This window comes from Stenella coeruleoalba (genome assembly GCF_951394435.1).
Source record: "Stenella coeruleoalba genome assembly, chromosome: 7".
NCBI classification, from domain to species: Eukaryota; Metazoa; Chordata; class Mammalia; order Artiodactyla; family Delphinidae; genus Stenella; species Stenella coeruleoalba.
Genome location: NC_137153.1, coordinates 75,337,184 through 75,351,251, shown reverse-complemented (window position 1 = coordinate 75,351,251; position 14,068 = coordinate 75,337,184). Strand labels below are relative to the sequence as shown.

The 14,068-nt window shown below is 39.0% G+C and overlaps 1 protein-coding gene across 5 annotated transcripts in view; it reads left to right on the top strand.

The window, feature by feature from the left end:
- Positions 1-13,818, top strand: part of CEMIP2 (cell migration inducing hyaluronidase 2) — a 164,115-nt gene extending 150,297 nt beyond the window's left edge. For all 5 annotated transcript variants that reach the window (XM_079925819.1, XM_079925822.1, XM_079925818.1 and 2 more), the window contains 6 exons: positions 870-1,052; positions 3,830-4,049; positions 6,737-6,835; positions 10,071-10,225; positions 11,539-11,642; positions 11,996-13,818. In XM_079925819.1, the coding sequence (XP_079781945.1) occupies positions 870-1,052; positions 3,830-4,049; positions 6,737-6,835; positions 10,071-10,225; positions 11,539-11,642; positions 11,996-12,192 (958 nt within the window). In that variant the 3' untranslated portion in view covers positions 12,193-13,818. The remainder of the gene's footprint in view (positions 1-869; positions 1,053-3,829; positions 4,050-6,736; positions 6,836-10,070; positions 10,226-11,538; positions 11,643-11,995) is intronic.
- Positions 13,819-14,068: the final 250 nt, after the last annotated feature.

The following is a 14,068-nucleotide window of genomic DNA, read 5'->3' as shown; positions in this document are numbered from 1 at the left end:
TGGTCTGTATTTCTAATTTCTTAGTGGGATTACTGGATGAAATCTGTGTGACCAATTTTAAGGCATTGTTACATATTGTTTTAAAATTGTTTTGAATGATTAAGAAGTTCTGGAAATGGATAGTGGTGATGGTTGTACAACCTTGTGAATGTACTTAATGTCACTAAACTGTAAAGTGAAAAAAGGTCTAAAATGGTAAATTTTATATGTTACCACATGTATATTTTGCCATAACTTAAAGAATGCCAAAAAAAGAAATGATAAAAAAGGGGAAAATATTCTTAATGGTTTTCAAAAAGTATTAATTTTATATCTTAGAACATTAGGTAAGAAACAACACTATGGCAATTTGGTAATATTCATCAAAGACTTTAAAAATGCATACACCTTTATCTCTAGCAAATTTACCACTAACAATTTATCCTAATGTAATTATAAAAGATAAAAATATATTTATGAATTAAAAAATTCTTTGGAAAGATTTTACCAGCGTACGCTTCCACTATCAGGCTATTAGTGTTTCTTCCATCTTAGTATACCCATACCCAACTGTCTCAATTTTATTATCTGCTTGCAGTATCTAAGTACATTTTATCCAGCTTCTCTTCACATTCCCTGAAGTCCTGTTGAAACCAAGAATTTTTTATAAGCCATATCATTGTTGTACATATATTGAGGAGCGGAATTTGGGTAACATGTAAAAGTCGATGATTCATTAGTGTGTTAGGATTCAGGACTTGCATTGTTAGTGGCTCCATACACAGCAGAAATTTAAGGAGAAGACCATGGCTAAAATTTACATATGCTGTAATACTCAAAATGTACTGGCTCAAATGTGAATTCATGTTTTTATCGTCTCTCCTTTATAGGAATGACTGGATTCGAGTTGGGCTCTGCTATCCGTCAAACACAAGTTTTCAGGTTACCTTTGGCTTTCTACAGCGGCATAATGGCTCATTATCCAAAATGGAAGAGTATGAGCCCTTGCATTCGCTGGAGGAATTGCAGAGGAAACAGTCTGAGAGGAAATTCTATTTTGACTCCAGCACGGGGTAATTCAGGGCAACCAGTGAATGAGAATTATTGCTGTTTTTCTTTAGTGGTGAAATTACTAGTTCTTCAGTGTAACTAAGAATAGATTGTGATGTGACGGCTGCTTAGAAAAGCAGCTGATGTGGGTAATTCTCTGCTCATCACCATTAGAGGTTTAGAAGAGAACTAGAATGACTCGTAATTACAGTTGGCAGTAGGAATCGAGTGAGATGTTTGCTGTTTACCTATTAAGGCGATTTAGAAAGAGAAATTATCCTTGTCAATAAAGAACCAGTAGGCCCAATTGAAAATTAAAATAGTGTTTTCCATAACGACTCTAAAGATGATTATTTCCATATGATATAGTTCATATTTTAGTGAAAGCTCATTTTTCTCTTCCTTTAAGACTATCTCTCAAGTTGACCTTGGGTTTTAAAAAAATCACTGTGTAACCATGGCATATTTGCTTTCAACTTTCTCTAGCCTGCATCTTTCCACTTTTTAGTTCTAATCCTGTTCACCTGGGGTCCTGTTGGCTTTGTCTGCTTTTATCCAGTTACAGTCTCTCAGCCTTTGGGTTATGGTAGGCTCTCTCTCCTGTACTCTTCCAGAAAGTAGCATGCTCCTTCATTATCCATCCCTTAACCTGGCATTTCTACTCTATGTCATTGTCTAGGTACTATAAAGATACTAATGTAAATAAGGCACATTTCTTCTGCAAATTCACTGTCCATTGAAAGATGTGGGCATGTAAAGCAAGTAGTCAGAGCGCGAAAGGTTTAAATGCTGCAAGTCCTATAGTGTGCCTTTTGAGGTAACCCAGAGGTTCAGCCTTGGGTGGCCAGTGACAACCCAAGAAGATAACACTGGGGCTGACTCTTGAGGAGTGACTAGGAGGAAGGTGTTCCAAGGACAGTGTGGATAAATGCATGGAGGCATGAAGAACATGGCACGGCATGTTTGGGGAAAGACAAAATTTCCTACTGGAGAGAAGGATGGCAAGATTGACTGTGGGGGAATGAGGTTAGGGTTCAGTCAAGTGTCTTGTTAACCTTTGAAGAAGATGCAACACATTTGCCCTTCAGGGCTGGTGCTGCAGCCAGTGTTATCAGCTTAAGTCTTTTTTTTTATCATCATTATCTCTGATTTCAACTTCAGCAACCTAGTTGGGCTTTTATTCTATAGATGATAGAACTGCCACATTCTCAGTTGATTTTCCACAAAAATAAATGGAACGCCCAAATTTGTAAGGACAGTCTGGTGATCACAAATTAATGATTGATATGTAAAAGGATGGGAAGTATTTCTTCATCTGGATATTTCTAGAGTCCTTCAGCCTTTGAGGTTCAAATTCTTTTTTAATTCTATTCATTTTGATGATTTAAATTATATATCAAAAGTCCCATGCCTAATCAAGTCCCTGTCATTCCTTATATATATGTTAAAATTACTGGATGTTGGAACAGTGGCTGATTTTCACCTCATCACAACTTTGTGTTGTTCACTGACCTCATATTAAAATGTGAACTCTTTAAGAGTGATGTCTCCAAAGAAAGGACTGCTATGGGCTGTCATGTAAGCGTTCAGTAAACCAGGCACTTTAGATGTTGCATTGCCTTCCTCAATTCTGAAAGTTGAGCTAGTGTGGGTCCCCCTCTGGGAAAGCAATTATTACCAGGAAATTCTACTGATCCAGGGTGATCTTCTATTTTGTTGGTTCTTACTTTGCCAAGCAGAGCTGAGTTTATAAATAGAAGGTTCTTCATGACTGCAATTGGAGAATTGCAGTTGATTGCCTGACTTTATATAATATTCTGCCTTACTTAATTGTGTGATCTTGGGCAATTTAGTGAATATTTCTGTGCCCCAGTTTCCTTATCTGTTATTTGGGAATAATAAAAACGCTATATCATATGGTTGTTGTGAGGTTGAAGAGCACACAGTTCATGCAAATCATTCAGCATAGGGCCTGGGATGTTGTACGTCCTCAATAAAAGTTTACTGTTATAAATAAATAAATAAACAAACAAACAAATAAATAAATAAAATGTGAACTCTTGAACTCCAGTAATCAATCGCATTTGATCAAGTCCTTTTTAGAATCTTGACTTCCTTTGGTTTAGAAGGCCTAGGTTTGCTGACAGACATTGGACTACTGCCTGGAACTTGCTTTTCCATTCATCTTGGCAGTAGGCAGTAGGAGGAGAATTCAGAATGGGTAGGACTGTTCATTTCGCTTGATTTTGGCCAAAGTACAGACAGAAGGACCCCAGGCCCATCTGCTCTTAGTAAATATCACAGGAATTGATTTGATACCATATCTTGGCCTTAACCAAACAAGTCTCACAGTTGGTGTTTTAATTATTCCAGTTTTGTGCCTTAAACCAAAACAATTTGTAAACCAAAAGAAAAAAAAAAGAATAAACCACACTAATTTACCAAATCCTAAACTCAAGTGTGTAAAGTTTTCCAAGGAATTCTTGAGCCAAGCCAAATTCCATCCTCCTAAATTACCAATTGAACTAATTCAAACCAGAAATCGACTTTGATACTGCCCATAACGACTGAATCAGGTTATCAAAATATTTTCTAAAGTGGTATTGCATTTGACTTAGAACCCTAGGAGGGTAGAAAGGAAAGAGAAACAACTTTATTGGTTTTGTAGTTTATTTTTCTTTAAAAAAATTTTTAATTTATTGGAGGAATATCCCTTCTGGCCGTGAGCTTATTTGAGGAATTTTTGTAAGTTTTCGAGAGTTAATCTAACATCTGTTGGACTGGTTTCTGTTTTGTGCAGGTTGCTGTTTTTGTATCTAAAAGCCAAAAGCCACAGGGATGGTCACAGTTACTGTTCATCTCAGGGATGCGAAAGAGTCAAGATCCAGGCAGCAACGGACTCCAAAGACATCAGTAACTGCATGGCCAAAGCGTATCCCCAGTATTACAGAAAGCCATCAGCACTCAAGCCGATGCCATCCATGCTCAAGGGACTCTGTCAGGGCTGCGGAACCCATCAGGTAAACAGGGAATAAAAGTGGTCTGTGGTCCAGGAGAAAAAGTCAAAAGGTTCTGTGCAATCAGCACATTTTTTTTTTTTGAAACATCTGTGCTGCCAATTTATAAATATTGCATGGTTTCCCCTGAATTTTGGCCCATTGTAGAATGTGATGCTCATAAGTAGCAACCAGTCCAAATTTATAATAAAACCACCTTCCCCCTGTGATATATCAGTTTGCCCTGGATGATTGTGGATTTATTGGTTGTCATCTTTTCTTTCTCAGATGTGATTCCATTACAGTATCGCTATTTCGTTTGCATGTCAGTGATATCAAAAAATAATTTGTTTTCTTGGAAGTGTGAAATTTATCTTCAGAAAAGGCACTTGTAGGAAAATTGTTTCCTTCAAGATGAAAAGCCATTAATTTGAAGCATGTGCTATTATGTTTACCTGTAATTAAAAGTACGAACTGACTTTGGCTAGAAGTGAAATGCTTCTTGTGACATATTCTTAATGAGATGGTCTCCTTCTAGATCTTGAGAAAACATGGCAATGAAAGTAAATCCAAAGTATGAGCTAAAATCAGGCATGGGGTTTCCGAAGGAAGTCAGACTAATTCCAGGTGAAAAAGAAATACAGAATTAATATTGCCCTAATTGATCTTTAACCTCTATATAAACAAACATGGGTCAAGAAGAATGGTTCTCAACTTGTGGTCCCCAGACTAGCAGCATCAGCATCACCTGGGAACTTATGAAAAATTCTAAATCTTGAGTCCTACCCAGTTCTACTGTATCAGAAACTTCAGGGATGGGGCTTAGCAGTCTGTGCTTTAACAAGCCCTGGAGATCATTCTGATACATGTTCACATTTTAGTTTCACTGGCCTGGAGGAGTTTTTAAAAAGTCCTTATTGCCACAGAAATGCTTGCTATTAATATGGAGAAAACCTCTAAATCTTTATTTCTTATCATTATAAGTGATTTGAGAAAACAAAAATTCTTCCATTGCACAGGTTCTTTATTTCTAATTTTTCTTGTTTCTGTCCATTGGAGGCAGTAAGAACAGGGAAAGGAAGGGGGTTTTAGGCTTCCTATCGTGATATATGATAAGTATTTTTCTGATGACAACTCACTGTCATAGTCTTGGTTGCTCATACCCTTGAGCCACCTCTATTCTCCAATTCAACTAAACCAACCAACCAACGAACAGACCAAAAAATAAACCAGGTACATGAAGAAGTTTACGTGAATCCTTGCCTGTCCTATGTAATGTTTTGACTGTTAAAGTGAAATTTTCAGATAGTCTTTGTGGGGAAGTAAATTTTCCAGCCTAATTCTTAAGTTGAATTTGTTAAGAAAGCCCTTCATTACTGAAAAGACTTCAAATAATTTATAATTATTATAAGAATTACTACAATTTATAAAATAATTTAATCATCTTCAGAACTATTCTGGGCCTATCTTGTTAAATGGTTCCATGCATTGACGTTTAGCGTTCTTTATTCTTTGGGCTTAAAACATTGATCAGGATTCATTTCTTAAAGCTGTATCGACTAGTGACCTGGCAGTTGAGAAGTATTTGAAGCATCTGGGGACATCACTTTTACTTGGAAATTTGAGGGGAATTTTTGTTTTGAATGTCAAAAACACATGTGTATTAGAAATAAGTAGGAAAATTCACATGAATTTTTTGACTTCAGACCTGAGACTTCAAAGCAGTGTCCAGCTTCTGAGTGCTTAATATCATGATTATCTGCTCTTGCCATGATTATTTGCTCTTGTTGGCATCGCTTTATAAGGACATACACTTTTTTTTTTTTGGCCATGCTGCGTGACCTGCGGGATCTTAGTTCCCTGACCAGGGATTGAAACTGGGCCATGGTAGTGAAAACGCTGGACCTAACCACTGGACCACCAGGGAATTCCCCAGGGCATATGCTTTTAAGTGCTAAATTGTGTGAAGAGTTAAGAGTGCTTTTGAATGAAAAGACAGCCTTTAGGGAGGAGGTGGGTGTTGGGGTTTGGAGACTGGCAGTGATTTGGAGTAGAAGGAAAAAGGGAAGGGTGTTCTTGGGAAGGGAACAGCATTGGAAAAGGCAGGGTAGCAGAAGAGGAGGTAAAGTGCTTGTGGGAAAGTGAGGGAACTGCCCTGCATGTTGAATGTGATAGAATAGTGGGAAATAGGGTCCTGAGTGTATAAGACGTGACTCTATTTGTGGAACATTTTGCAGGTCTGGTGGAGGAATTTAGACCTGGTGATGTACAGACCCCTGAAAGTTTTTAAACAGGGTAGTCCTTGTCATCTACACTTCTTTCCTCAGTCCTGGAGTGACTGAGTCCCAATTCAGAATAACTAGTCTGAAAAGGACCTTTGAAAAGATTTGTGACTGTTTTTGCATGAAATGTTTACAAAGATTTAGATATAAAGCATATTTATATAGTCATTTGTAGAACTGATTTTATTAACAAGATTACAATGATTTGAAACTGAGATTGCTCCAGAAAGTTAGGAACATACACTTCTCGTATAAAGCCTGTATCAAAAGATAGAATTCCAGGTCATGAAATACATACAGAAAGTTCAGAGAAAACAGAAATAAAAACAAAAACCCACTCACTGGCTTTGGTATAGTTGAGTTTATTTTGAAGGATCTTTTTGGAGGAAGATGCAGTTGACATAGATATGGAACTTCTTCCCTGTTTAGGTGGTGTTTACAAGTGATCCTCATAAAAGCTACCTCCCTGTGCAATTCCAGTCACCCAGTCAAGCAGAGACTCAGCGTGGAGACCTGTCTGTTATTTCTGTGAGTACCATCTGGTGTGTACATTGCCTCAGCTTCTCAGTTTTACATTTTATCCTGGTAACATGAATTCTCTCTGGCAACATTCACTTGTTTATAATCACATTTTGATTATTAGTGGTGAGCAATACAGTAGAGGTGTAAATACCTCCTAAACATTTGCGTTTTAAATAAATAAGATAAATTTATTAAAATTTTTTCTCAGTCAATTATGTTTATTGATTACTTTTAGGCGAATGTTAAAATTATTCAGGTAATTATTCAGATTTCTTTTCTGTAGGAGACAAGGCGTTTTTGGTTTAAAAAAATTGTCATAGGGGCTACCCTGGTGGTGCAGTGGTTGGGAGTCCACCTGCCAATGCAGGGGACGCGGATTCGTGCCCCGGTCCAGGAGGGTCCCGCATGCCGCGGAGCGGCTGGACCCGTGAGCCATGGCCACTGAGCCTGCGCGTCTGGAGCCTGTGCTCCGCGGCGGGAGAGGCCGCAGCAGTGAGAGGCCTGCGTACCGCAAAAAAAAAAAAAAAAAAAAAATTGTCATAGATAATCAATATGCAGAAATTTTAACCTTGGATTTTGAAGCTTAAAAGAAGTTCCCCAGTTATTTGTTTAAAATATGGGAAGTGAAGGTTTTAAAATTTCCTCGGCATTTTATTTTGAAGTTGCCTGGTTCCCATTTTTTTCAGATGAAGAAAGTGAAGATGCAAAGTGTTAGTTGTCTTTTTTAAGTAGGTTAATGGGAGTTAAAAGCCTTAGCCTCATATCAATACTGGAATTTGGGCTAAGAGCCAAGCTAGCCCGCAAGGTAACCAGCTCTAGGCATGTGGCCTGTCCAAAATCGAGTGCATCTATATAAAGAGCTCTTTGGGTAGGAGGTATCTAGCCATCCAGCTGATACCCAGCTACGGTCTGGGCTCAGTCTCATGTGGTCTCCTTAGGAGCTCGGTTTTTTTTAAGTGGTGGACAACACATTCACAAATCCCCATATATGTGAGCAAAATTAAATCTTACTCTTTTTTTTCTTTCCCAATCTCTTTTATTGTGTTAAAATACACATAACATAAAATTCACCATCCTAACCACTTGTAAGTTTATATAGTTCAGCGGTATGAAATACATTCATATTGTTGTGCAACCATTATCCATCCATCTCTAGAACTTAACTCTGAATTAAGAACTTTTTAACAACCCTGAATTAAAAATACTGCTACTTAAGGGGGGGGGACGTGAAATGGGGAGTTATTAATCAAAAGGCATAAAGTTTCAGTTGAGTAAAATGCATAAACTCTCAAAATCTGCTGTACAACATTGTCCCTGTAGTCAATAGTAATATATTGTTCACTTAAAATGTTTGACGATGGATCTCATGTTAGTGTTCTTACCACAATTAGAAAGAGAGAAAGAGTGAAAGATCCCTATGTAACTCAAAGATTTCTCAAGTATATATACCTATTGCCCTGCATTAGCATTTCTTCATTTTGTAGTATGTTCATGATGTAATTTTATTGGTATGAAGTTTGCTAGCTCAACATCTCAATGCAGTCAGCTGTATGAGGAACCCATCCCAGCCTACTTGCGTGGAATCTGGTGGGTGTCAGTTGCAAAGGTAAGCAAGTTGGTGCCGAGTCTCTCTGCTCTGCTAGCTCACTAGATAATTAAAGAAGATATTGTTTTGCCCAGACTATCTCAGGTAGGGTATTCCTCTGGGTCTGTAGACATTGTTTGACTCCATTGCTGCACACTGGGTGCCTGGGACCCTAAAAGAGATCACAGAGGACTGTGTTTTGTCACATTTACCTCCAATACTTTTCACATGCATTACCTGAAGAGTCTTTGCTGGACATGGCCTTGCTTTAGTTTTTACGGAAAATTTTGTGTTTCCTTTAAGTAACAGGTTTTTTGGGGGGGGTACTTTTCAAGGGGACAGTTTGGGTGTGTTAGGGATCATTATGTATATGTTTTATCAAATGTGTCTCAGTTCTAAGTATCCAGATTTTTAAAAATAAGTGAGTCACTTTCAGTCTTTCTAAATATAAAATGGCACTTTATGTCAAGCACTTCTGGAATTATTCTCTAGACTAGGGCTATTTAAATATAGGCAAAAAGCCATTTTGTATTCCTATGAGATCATTAGTGATTAGAAATAAAATTTAAGTATAACTTCTCCAAGGAAGGACAGGTGTAGTGAAGAGAGCATCTCTCCTTTGTTAGCTTTTTTTTTTTTTTTTTTTTTTTTTTGCGGTACGGGGGCCTCTCACTGTTGTGGCCTCTCCCGTTCCAGAGCGCAGGCTCAGCGGCCATGGCTCACAGGCCCAGCCGCTCCAGGGCACGAACCCGTGTCCCCTGCATCGGCAGGCGGATTCTCAACCACTGCGCCACCAGAGAAGCCCTTCTCCTTTGTTAGCTTTTAACATAGTTTATAATTTCACACATTTTAAAGAGAAAGAGTGCCTATGACTTAAATTAATGTTAAATCATTTTTCAGTCTAATAAGGTTTTTTCCCTTCCTTTTTGGTTGAGGAATTAATGAGATTTGGATGTATCTGGAATTCCTTTTTCTTGAAAAGGTCTCAAACCATTAATTTAAAGAGGACAACTGGAAATTTCAGTTCACAGTAATGGTGAACAAGATATAGTAATACCCTGTGGCTTAAATCCTGGTAAAATTACCATTTTTCCATTTTGATTTTAAAGGAGAGCTATATATAGAACAAAGGAGATGAAGCAATCTGGCTCCTCTGTTGTTCTAAATCTAAGCTATAATGGGGGGGTTTATGTGGGTTAAAGCATGCTATCTATTTATCTATCTATCTGACTAGATATCTATTTCATATAGATACATGTATTTTTCCTGAACCAATGTGACAGTATCTGAGCTGCAGTATAGAGGCTGCCACCCTATCACTGAGTTGGAAAGCTCTGACCCCATTGAGAGACTACGTGTGTAAGAATGAAGACCCTGAGCCTGCAGAGAGAGTCACCCTGCTCAGCTGAGTGTGGGCTGCCATGCCTTGCTTGTAGCAACTTAGCCAGTCAGAAAAGACCAGTGAAGGCAAAAGTCTGTGAGAACACAGGCTCAATCTCAAATGTTGGCAGAGGAAGAGTAATGGAATATACAGTTTGAGTTTGGGAATTATTATTTGATTCATGGGTTTAGAAGACAGAGGGAAAGGGGCTGGAAAGACGAGTCATCCTGGAAATGCCGAAATGGTGATGACCGCAGATGTTTTTGTGTTCTCAGATCAACGGCACTGACTTTACCTTCCGAAGTGAGGGCGTCTTCCTCCTGGTTGTGGATGCCTGCAGTGTTCCCTTCCGGTTGATGGAGAAAAAGGTTTTCTCTTTTGCTGATGTCAGTCTCATGGAAGAGTATTTAAAAACAAGCATCCCTCCAAGGTAGGTGAAGCTTGCTCTGTATGAGGGATAAGGTACCTTAAAGATGACATCCGGTTAACTCTGAGCTTTGGTTTGTCTACCTGCCCTTTTACCCTTTTAGGGTATTTAGGATTCCTAAAACAATTTTATAGATAGTTTTATAGACAATTTTACCTTTGCAGCCATCTTTCCCACTGATGAACCCTCAGACAGCATTGTGCTATGACTGTGGTATAGGAGGTTGTCACCTGGGTCACTTGGAAGTGACTGGAAAGGAGTAAATTGATTTTTTTTTTTTTTTTTTTTTTTAATTTGGCTGCGCCATGTGGCTTGCGGAATCTTATTTCCCTGACCAGGGATCGAACCCTCGCCTTCAGCAGTGAAAGTGTGGAGTCCTAACCACTGGACTGCCAGGGAATTCCCCAGGAGCAAATTGATTTTTAAGTGAATGAGTGTGTGGTCTCTCTTTTAAGAGCCCTAGTCTGATTCATTTTTCTTTGTTAGTCTCTGAACAAAGGTTCACAGGAGAGAAATCTTCCTTTTTTTCTGTTGGGCAGACACAAAAGGTATTAAAATAAGCCGTAAAGCCATAGTAAATAAGCCGGTGTAGTAGTGGCAGAGGATAGAGAGATCAGAAGAGAGAATCCACAAAAAGATCTGAATGTGTATGTTGATATACTCACAATAAAAGTAGCAATTTAAACCAAACCATGGAGAACAGATTTTATTTCATTTTTTTTTAGAATTGGCATTTATCCATTTACTTAGTAAGTAGATAATAGAACTTAAGTAGGTATATAGAGCATCTGAAACTAACAAAACTAACCTCCTCTGTTAAAATAGTTTGTTCCATGACAGAGCTGTGTCCCAAGCCATCCACTAGGTCCACTGACCTAAATGACTTTTGCTTTCCCTACATTTATAAACCCCTTGTAATAGCAACATAAGCTCTAGGTGGGGCATTGAAGGGGACACTTGTAATAGCAGGGATGAAAAGGAATGTGGGGTTTTTTTTGTGTGTGTGGTACGAGGGCCTCTCACTGTTGTGGCCTCTCCCGCTGTGGAGCACAGACTCTGGAAACGCAGGGTCAGCAGCCATGGCTCACGGGCCCAGCCACTCCGCGGCATGTGGGATCCTCCCTGACCGGGGCATGAACCCATGTCCCCTGCATCGGCAGGCAGACTCTCAACCACTGTGCCACCAGGGAAGCCCTTGTTTGTTTTTTTGAGTTCTGCTTTTATCTAGTATTTCTATACTGTATTTAGTTCAGAACGGTACTCAGTAAATACATGCTGAATTACTGAAATTTGCTCTGATTTTCTAACTTTCACAGGTCAATTGTCCTGTTGAGCACAAGAGGAGAGATAAAGCAGTTGAATATTTCAGATTCGTTAGTATCTCTGGGATTAGCCAAACCAGCCAATCTTTATAACAAAGGTTTGTATTTGTATTCTTCTGTGAAGTTCTTAGGAGGCCAGCAACATATGCATTTTTACGGTGGAGTATAGCTACCAGACTGTTTTCATGAGCTTGTTTGGCTGGGGTGGGTATCATGAAAATAATTTCTAAATCAGGAGACAGTTGTAGAGGAAGTGTGTTGGGACGTGGCTTGTTATTTGGGGCAAGAGGTGGGTGGTGAGAGTTCATTCTCTGACGTAAGGAAGTACAGTTCTTTTTGTTTTTGTTTCACAGCCATCTTTGTTTTGCTCACCTCCGCTTCACCTCCCACATTATCTTGCATGGAACTAGTAGAGGTACAAATTGAACTTTTTCTTTTTCTTTTTTTTAAGGGAGTACCATATTTTTGGGATTCAGTGGAAACTTCAAACCATCATGGACTAAGCTGTTTACTAGTCCTGCTAGAGAGGGCCTTGGGCTGCTTGAACAATTCGTACCTTTGCAGCTGGACGGATATGGTTGTCCCAGAGCTGGCACGGTCCGCCGAAGAGACTTGGAGCTGTTGAAGCAAACTTCAAAAGCACATTAGAGACTAACTGTAACTTAGCTGGGGGAAAAAATGTGAACTAACTTATTTAATTTATGGCATTTTAAAATGACACTGTTAACCCAACGGAACTATTTTCCTGTTTGATACAGAAAGGGGAGAAAAGAAAGAATTTAAAGTGATTGCTTGAATATGGGCTCACGCACCTTCTAGTTGTACAAAATGTTAAAGAATTTATTTGTATTTGTTAGGCTGGTATATTTCAGAGATCAGTTCTCTTATTCCTCACCTCCCACTCCTGTGTTTTGTAGTGACCATAAGCAGTGCTTCACCTTTTGTACAATGGGATGTCTTGGGGGAGGGAGGGGGCTTCTGAGAGTCAGCCTGAGTCCTTGAGAGGACCAGCTCTTGTAGCACCTTGGATACTTGAAGTCTAATGCTCAGTTGTGTTGTTGACTTTGGGTCAGCAGTTGACCTGCGTGGCTGGCATGTTCAGGAATGCCTTGGGCCCTGGTTCCAGGCAGCCTTTGAGGATTTGGTATGATACTGAATGGTAGAGTTTTAAGTGGCAACTCAGGCCCAGCTCATGCCCTTTTTTGCCTGGACATGTGCTATTTTTATTCATTTGTATATTGATTCCTTCTAAGGGTTCAACTTTCAAACAAGAAGTATGGAATATATTGGGACAAAGGGCTTTTAGGAGTTAGACATCCCTTTAATCTGTGACCATTGGGAAAAAATTTGACCTGCACCATGGTCTGATGTTGGTGGGGCCATTTTTGCAGCTTTAATCTTTAGCCTGTTTTGACTGTATATTTGTATTTAAAATGCAGAGCTGAGCTAAATATTTACATTTTTTTAAAAAAGAAGCAGGCCATTTTCCTGAACTATAAACTTGGGTCGTTTCAACTTGCACAAAGGAAGTCTGTTCTTGGAGTTTCTCCTGCACCCAGTTTTTTGTTGTTGTTGTTTTTGTGTGTGGATTTTTTTTTAAGCCTTACTGCTCACCAACCTGGCAGGACAATTGCAGAAAGCTTAATGATACCCACAAAATATTGTACTCAGGGGGAGAAAAAAAGGAGAGCCTTTTAAGGGCCAGAATCATGGAGGGAATATTCAGAAACCTTTTTTTAGCCTTAGAGGAATCCGTTACTCTTAACTAAATTGTTAGAGCCAATTAAAAAAAGACACTGTGATGCCATATTTTTCTTCCCCCGAGGTGCATGCATCTCCTGCCAGTGAGCACTGCATGTGGCAGAAAGATTGCTGCCACAGCCTGGGATGTCACCACACCAAGAGGAAAGAAGCATTGTAATGCCTTTACCTTTTCCTAAACCCACAATGCATGAAGTGTAGTGGAGGGATGGCCATGGCAAGATGGGAGGGAGTATGTTCAGGTTGACTTTGGCAGTGAGTACAGACAAATTCACTTTTCTCTACCAAGAGCAATGGCTGATGGCCTGTCCTTTTCTGTCCAAGAGAAACTGCAGAGCAGCTCTGTGACTTCTATTACTTTATAAAATATGCTACCTCAAAGTGCTACCGATAAACCTTTCTAACTGTAAGTGCTCTTGCTAAGGGCACATGTCTTAAAGTTTAGGTTTTGGGGTGTTTTTTTTTTTTTGTATATCAATGAATGAAATCTTACCTATTAAATATATTATTGGATCATCGTTCCTCAAGGTGATTAAAGTTTGTGTGTGTGTGTGTGTGTGTGTGTGTGTGTGTGTGTGTGTGTGTGTGTTTTATGACCAATATCTTTTATGTGTGATTTTTAGAGTTTGGCTCTTTAAAGATTTGGAGAGGATATGTACGTTCTAAGGCACTCAGTTTTTCTGCTTTATATGCTAATGATCAGGGCCTAAGTAAAATAAATAAAAATATGCGTGCATGTATATTTTTTTATATGTGTGTGTGA